The sequence below is a fragment of the Aythya marila genome (genome assembly GCF_965140915.1).
Source record: "Aythya marila genome assembly, chromosome: 24".
NCBI lineage: Eukaryota > Metazoa > Chordata > Aves > Anseriformes > Anatidae > Aythya > Aythya marila.
In genome coordinates, this window is record NC_139065.1 from 6,286,065 (window position 1) to 6,293,492 (window position 7,428).

Below are 7,428 nucleotides of genomic sequence, written 5' to 3' on the forward strand. Positions count from 1 at the left end.
TCATTCTCACATGGACAATTTAACTACAGGAGGCTAAACATTTCCTAGGAGAAATTCCTAGGAAAGTGTTTGTACCTTTCCCCCTGGAGGACCCTCCATTAATTTAAGTCTTTATGCATTACTCCTTTTCTCTATAGAAACGCTAATGAAGAACAGACTGGAAGATGTTACCTCACTTGGCTTTTGGGAAGGCACTGGGCAACAGTTTTCAAAGTAGGAGCAAAGAGAAGCAAATGCATGTTTTTGTAGGTCATTTATTGATTTCTCCAACAAATAAGGCCACACACATACACACACACGCTTTGTAGTATCTATCATTACACAAGCTCGGTGAGTGACCCACATTTCATCCTCAGCAGCACATGTACTAAAATGCAAATTGGAAACCCTGATAGCTGCACAGGAACTGTTAAATAGAGAAGGCTAGCCTTCAGCCCAAATTTGGTACTAGAAGCATGTTTTGCACTGGAGCACAGAAAGCAGAGACATTGTCCAGTGAGGAGCTGGTCTGGAGTGGAGTATCAGGATGTCAGAGTCAGGATGCCAGTTTGTGCACTGCTACAGTGATGCTGTCATGCTTCTGGATCATGATATTCCTAGAACAAGGAAAGTGAGACAGTTGAGAAGCCAGCTATGAGAGCAGAAGCTGACTTGGATGGAAAACCAGATGGGCAGCTCTGTGCTAGACCTCTCAGTTGCTGCATCTCTTCCCATCGCTCCCAGGAAGAGTGCTGGAAAAGTCTTCACTAACAAAACTGGCATAAAAATGATACCATGTCATGGGCTAAATTATCCATGGAGATCCCAACAGCAGAATTATCATGCTGGAGTAGCCACCAGCCCCTGAAAGGTTTCCTTCGGCTTTTACAATTCCTGTTATTTGAGGTCCCATTAGTCTAGTATTTCCCATGCCTATTTGTGACTGTCCTCTCCATGTAGCTTTGGAGATGGAGCTTTCTCCAAGTCTTCCAGTTTACTAAAAGAGAGAGAGCACTGCTCTAGAGATTTGACCCCCCCCCAAGGAGATCCCAAAAGATGGGGGCAAAAGTGAATGCAGAGAAAAGCAGCACCCCCAGGTTGGATGCTCACCCGCTGTCTGACTCCAGGCATACCACAGGTATATCGGTTGGGTCGGAGGTGAGCTTGGCTGCCTGCTGGGCGAGGACAGAGATGACGCCGGCGTGCTCATCTGAGAGTGTTCCTCGGCCTGTGAGGCAAAGGAGATGCTGACTAAAACCATGCGCGCACGTGAAGCAGCCCCCACATACAGCCAGATGGATCTGCTCCTGCCAGTCCCCACTGTCCCTCTACAGGCTGACACAGCACCCCTCCAACCTGTGGCCCCTCCAAGAAAAATTGATTTTAAGTGTCAGGAACAGGTTGAGGTTTACAATTATAGAATATCCCAAGCTGGAAGGGACCCACACAGACCATCAAGTGCAACTCCTAGTCCCACGCAGAATCACCCCAAAATCAAACCCTCTGTCTGAGAGCATTGTGCAAACACTTCTTGAACTCTGGCAGGCTTGATGCTGTGACCACTGCCCTGGGCAGCCTGTCCCAGTGCCCGACCACCTCTGGGTGCAGAACCTCTCCTTAACCCCCATCCTGACCCTCCCCTGTCCCAGCTCCAAGCCGTTCCCTCGGGTCCTGTCACTGTCCCCAGAGAGCAGAGCTCAGCGCCTGCCCCTCTGCTCCCCTTGTGAGGGAGCCGCAGGCCGCCATGAGGCCTCCCCTCGGCCTGCTGTGGGATGAGCAAACCCAGGTGCCTCAGCCGTCCCTCACACGCCTTCCTCCCTAGACCCTTCCCCACCGCTGTTGCTCCTCTCCAGGCGCTCCAACAGCTCCAAATTCCGGTACCGCGGCACCGGGAGCTGCAGGCAGCGCTGGAGGTGCGGCTGTGCCTGACTGCAGCGGGGCGATCCCTTCCCTTTCCTTTTCCTTTCCCTTCCCTTCCCCTTCCCTTCCCTTCCCCTTCCCTTCCCCTTCCCTTCCCCTTCCCCTCCCTCCGCCGGCCCGGAGCAACCCCGCGGCCCTCGGGGCCCGCTCCCGGTCCCGGCCCCGGCCCAGTTACTCACATCCCAGGTTGAGGCCCTGCGAGTCGGTGCACAGGACGCCCACCACGGCCGGGCTCTTCATGCTGCGGGCAGAGAGCGGCGGTGAGCGCCGGGGCAGCGCCGGGAGCCCCCCCGTCCCCCGGTGCCGTCCCCCCGCCCCCCGGTGCCGCCCCCCCCTCCCCTACGTGTCCTCCAGGTGCTGCTCCAGGGTCCCCTCCATGCCGCCAACCCCGCGCCTTCGCTTCCGCCCTGCTCCGGCAACTCCTGGCAGCGGCGCCAGTCACGTGACGCGCGCGGACGGTGGCGCCGCGGGTCCAAAAGGCGCGCCGAGGTGCGCGAAGGGCTCGTGGGGGAGGGGAGGGACCCCACGCGTGTCCTGCTCCCCGCGCCTCCCACGCCCGGCAGCCTCCGGGCCTGAGCCCGAGCCCGAGCCCTCGGGGGCTGGCTACGAAAGCGGGGCGCGCGTCTCTTCGCCCCCCCTCCCCCCTCCCCGCAAGCCGGGCCCACCGGCGCGTGAGCCCCACGCGCGACCGCGGAGCGACACGGGGGGGGGCCCGGGCCCAGGCGGCGCCGGAGGGGGCCGGTGACGGGGCCTCGGAGCCGGCTGGCGGCAGCCCAGGTGTGCCTGGCAACGGATCTCGCCTTGTCGGGCTGGAAAATTAAAATGTTATTGATGGGGGGTGTGCAGTGCAGTGGTGGTTTTTCTTTTTTCTTTTTTTATTAATTATTATTATTATTATTATTTTTTTTTTTTTTTTTTTTTTTACATATTTCTTCCCTCGGTTTTGCTGGGAGTCAGCAGCAGGTGCCTTGATCCCACCTGCCCACGGGCTCCCTGCTGCGCCCCAAACAGCCCTGTTTGGAGCCATTGGCACAGCCCTGGGGAGCACCAAGGCAGGACACAGACGTGGCTGTGCCCACCCAGGCCAGGGGCTGCAGCCTCACAGCCCTGCAGGGACCTTCGCGAGGAAACCTCCCCCAAACCACAGCTCATAGTCCACTCCCTGGAGAAAGGCTTTGGGATTTCTGGTGGGGGGATTTCTGGAGGCTGGGAGTAATCGTTTCAAAACCAGGTGGAGGAGACTTCAGCAAAGCAACAGAACAGCTGCCACTTCAAAAGAAACGCTGGTCTTTGGCAGGGAAAATGGCTGGGCTATTTTTAGTCAGTTAAATTGACAATTTAGCATTGCACTGATGCTCTGCAAGAGAAACTTTTCTAGCAGAGACAGCAGGGACTAAACCTGTAACGTCGTTGGAGAGCCTAGCTGCCATGGGGGTGGTATCTCGCAGTCCAGGGCTGGTAAAATCTCGCTAACTAGATCAAAATCACAAACCCTGCTTTGCTTTCCTGTCCTTGTGTCAAGGAGCTTTACCACATCCTGGGCTTGCGTGGCCCTGGCCGGTGGGAACGAGCTCGGTCATGACCAAATCCAGGCGGGACCATGGGAGCCCAGGACCATGCGATGGTCATGGGTGGGTATTTGAATAGACTAATGCTGTTTTCGTAAATCTTGTTATTTCTTGTTGCAGGACTGTGATGGGGGCTCGTGTCACAGAGCTGTGTGGGGCATGGCAGTGAGTGATGAATGGCCTCCTCTGTGGGGACATCGCCTTGTGGAGGCTGTGGGGTTTTATGGCTCCTCTCTCACATGACAGATGCAGTCCTGGGTGCACTTTGGTGGTTTTGGGGAAGGGCCCCAGAGTGAGCGTGTTGGGGTTTTGCTGATGCACACATGCAAAAAAAGCAAATTTTGCAGATGTGGAAGATGTCACTGTGGGAGCTGGCCAGCCTAGGTTATGATGCCAGCATCTGCAAACTGCTCTGTCCCTTGCACCCTCCCAGGATGTATAAACAAAACCAGAAGTCGATAATTCCACCTGTTTCTGCCTTTTTAGCCACTTTAGCAATCCCTAGTCATGTTTCTGTGTGCTCTCAAGAGACATTCCAAATACAGGTATGGGGGACATACTTCAAACCTTAAATCAAGACATATTTACACATTCTGTTCATGTACAAACATGCTTTCATTACTGAAAAATATATTATTCACTCCCTGTCTTGTTTTATTGTCACAAATAAATGCAGATGAGTCTATCTTTCTACAGGGTACTTATCACAGACCCACACTATTACATATTATACTCTTACCATCATGGATGTGCCAGGCTAACCTTTTCCTTTTATTTTCTTTTAGCTCAATAATCACAATTTCTTACTTCAGTTCTTAAGTACACCTGTCAGGGATAAATATGTATGTACTTGGAAAATCCAGCTGTGTTGGCTTAGTTGAAAAATAATCCTGGGAAATAGATGAGGGTGGATGACTGCTTGGTGTTTTGTTTTTTTTTTTTTCCCCCACCCTACGTGGGGAAAATATTTCTTCTATGATGTTAAGAGATTTAGGTCTCATCTGCTTATTCTGAGATCATCAGGGGGAGACAAAAAAAAAAAAACAAACACACATTGGAGGAGAGGGAAGGGGGTATATAGGGTGCAGGACTGCAGTCAGCACAGGCAGACGGCACCATGCGACGGCTCCTGCAGACCATCTTCTTGCTCCTGCTGCTGCCCTTGCTCCGTGGCGCTGTCATCACGGGGGTAAGTGCAGTCTCACTGCTCCTGTGCCCAGCCTGGGGTGGGGTTTGGGGTTGTTTTGCCATTTTTTTTTTTTTGTCTTTTTTTTTTTTTTTTTGGAAATAGGGCAGAAATTGTGCTTGTCACCCTGGGGGTTGCAGTTACAACACTGTAATTAGATCTTCTTGCTCTCCAGAGTTCATTGCACAGGTTTTGCGCTTAATCTTTATCAATTACCAGTTTATCTTGCTTTATCTGTGTGGAGCGAAGCGCAAGGAGCAGCAGCTGTATATGCTACCCTGAGTTCAAGTTGCTTTGAACTTGCCCTGCCGTCCCCCACCCGTGTGGTGCAAAGTCAAATTGGATGTAAAACCAACTCCCTGCCTCTCTCTCTCCCCCCCCCCTCTTCCTTGCACTGAGAAAATGATCAGGAGAGGCACTGGAATGCCAGTGGTGCCTTTCACTGTTTGCTTTAGGTATTTTTTAGTTTATTACTTGCTTTCTCAGTGCGTCAGTTCTGTTCCCTATCAATCCTTGCTTTTCTGCCTGTGCTGCTCTTTGCACACGAGTGTAGTCACCCCAGAGCACAGCTTTTTCCCTCCTTTTCTTTTCTAAGCACTACATTCTTTACTGAAAGGGTTGTTAGTCTTTACCGAAAGGGTTGTTAGACGTTGGAACAGGCTGCCCAGGGAAGTGGTGGAGTCACCATCCCTGGAAGTCTTTAAAAGACGTTTAGATGTAGAGCTTAGGGATATGGTTTAGTGGGGTCTGTTAGCGTTAGGTCAGAGGTTGGACTCGATGATCTTGAGGTCTCTTCCAACCTAGAAATTCTGTGATTCTGTGACTGTGATTGGACTCAGCACACAGGAAAATGAGGAAGTTTGCAAAGCTTTCCAAATAGGGAAAAAAATACCTTGATGGGGACTGTGTTCCAAGCAAGGGCTTGGAGCATCTTGGATTGTCTTTCACCCTCCCAAGTTGAGACAAGTTTTTAAGAGGAGGGGAATGTCTGGTTGAATTGAAAGAGGCCAGGTGCTCTCTCTGCTGTGTTTGGGTGCTGGTGGGGCTCAGCGGAGTGTGCAGCCCCTGGTGATTGAGGAAAGAGGCTGCATTGAGAGAGAGCCAAGCCATGGTCCATCGCCACTGGGAGCTGATTTTTAACATTATTTGGGTGCTAAGAGGTGCTTTGGGTGCTCTGGGAGATTCAGGTTCCCTTAGGGGGTTGAGCTGGGAAGCTGCAAACTTCTCCCCCAGGCATGGCTCCCTCCCTGCACATGTGGGGTTTTCCTGGTTTTACACCCTGTTTCCAGACTGTGCCCTGCCCAAAAACCCCTGCAGCCAAATGGGAAAGCTGTGAGCATCCCTCACCTCTCCCTTAAATCCCCATGCAGGATTTGCACCCAGTCACCCGGGAGCAGATTTCTTGGCTGCTCCCCAAGGGATTTTGGGGGCAGACACACTGACCTCCTCCCCCCCATCACCTTTGTGTCCCTCCCAGGCCTGTGAGCGGGACCTGCAGTGCGGCAGCGGGACGTGCTGTGCTGTCAGCCTCTGGCTCCGGGGTCTGCGGATGTGCACCCCCCTGGGGCAGCAGGGGGACGAGTGCCACCCTTTCAGCCACAAGGTACCGGAGGGGGGGAGGTCCATGGGTGGGGGAAACGGGGCAGTTCAGGGACCCTGGGCCAAACATTAGCTTGGCTCTTGCAGGGCACTGAGCTCCATATGTGGGAGAAAAACTCAACTAATGCCCTGGGGTGGCGAGGGGGCTGGGATGCATTTGGGACGAGGCTGGAGGCAGCATTGTGGGGGTTCCCAGGCTGGCGTGATGCAGCTGCTTTCATCCTCTGAAGTGTTTTCTGCTCCCGCTGTCTGTCCCTGTCACCCTAAACCCTGCTGCCATACGCCAGTGGTGCCTGGGGAGCTGGGGCTGAGTCGCCCAGCACATCTGTTTAAATGAAAGTGCTCCAAATTGACTTGTAAATGCTCTGCCAAGCAAGGAGAAGCCAAGTTAATACTGCAGAGTCACCCAAGAGCTGCAATCTTTGTTGGATAAGAAGCATTTGGATTATCCTGAGCTGCCATTCCTCTTCTGAGTGCATTCAGTGCCAGACACCCAGCCGGGGGGGAGGGGGTGAGGTTCTGCCTCCGGGCCCGCAGATCGATTTTTCATGGTGGTAGTGATTTAGTGATGCTGTGCCTTCTTTTCCTGCTCATATGAGGAGTGAGCAAAGGCAGAAGGATCAGAAATTAATTTCAGGCATACCCATTAAACTCCTGAGAAGCAGCAGAGAGAAATTCCCAGGGCTTTCGTTACATTTGATAGTTTTTCTTACCTGCTTGCATCCCAAGGGCTGACACAGGGGTGACGCAGGGGGGGATTTCCCCATCCTCTCTCTTGTTTCTCTCTGTAGGTCCCATTCTTGGGGAAGCGCCAGCACCACACCTGCCCCTGTTTGCCCAACTTCATCTGCTCCAGGTTCCTTGATGGCCGCTACCGTTGCTCGCTTGACTTCAAGAACATTGACTTTTAGGTGACGGAGCTGTGAGTTTCATCCTGGCTGCCAGCCTGCAGTGGCCATTTTTTGCTCCCTCCTGTGGCTTAATGCACTGTTCCACCATGCAACCCTAAAACTGCTTTTCCAAGGTAGACAACATTGTTATAAGCTATGTATATGGAGAAACCGAGGCACAGTTGGGCCAAGCTGCTCTGGCACATTGGTTAGCAAAGCTCTGCCCCAAAGCAGAGCCCTGTCCTGCAGAGGAGCAGACAGAGGACAGGACACGTCCTCTTTTTTG

The 7,428-nt window shown here is 52.9% G+C and overlaps 2 protein-coding genes across 2 annotated transcripts; one reads left to right on the plus strand and one right to left on the minus strand.

Moving 5' to 3' along the window:
• Positions 1–238: 238 nt before the first annotated feature.
• Positions 239–2,339, minus strand: LAMTOR5 (late endosomal/lysosomal adaptor, MAPK and MTOR activator 5). Its single transcript, XM_082778675.1, has 4 exons — positions 2,243–2,339; positions 2,079–2,140; positions 1,090–1,207; positions 239–596 (listed from the first exon to the last, which is right to left on the minus strand). The coding sequence occupies exons 1-4, from the start codon at positions 2,275–2,277 to the stop codon at positions 536–538; spliced, it is 276 nt and encodes a 91-aa protein (XP_082634801.1). The 5' UTR covers positions 2,278–2,339; the 3' UTR covers positions 239–535.
• A 1,666-nt stretch (positions 2,340–4,005) lies between these two features.
• PROK1 (prokineticin 1) lies at positions 4,006–7,163 on the plus strand (the record flags this gene model as incomplete). Its single annotated transcript, XM_082778747.1, has 3 exons — positions 4,006–4,656; positions 6,131–6,256; positions 7,044–7,163. The coding sequence occupies exons 1-3, from the start codon at positions 4,585–4,587 to the stop codon at positions 7,161–7,163; spliced, it is 318 nt and encodes a 105-aa protein (XP_082634873.1). The 5' UTR covers positions 4,006–4,584.
• Positions 7,164–7,428: the final 265 nt, after the last annotated feature.

Coding starts and splice junctions, on each gene's coding strand:
- LAMTOR5 (XM_082778675.1), bottom strand. CDS start 2,277: ATGGAGGGGACCCTGGAGCAGCACCTGGAGGACAC. Junction 2,141..2,242: donor GAGCAGCACCTGGAGGACAC/GTAGGGGAGGGG, acceptor CTCTGCCCGCAG/CATGAAGAGCCCGGCCGTGG. Junction 1,208..2,078: donor GCAGGGCCTCAACCTGGGAT/GTGAGTAACTGG, acceptor TTTGCCTCACAG/GCCGAGGAACACTCTCAGAT.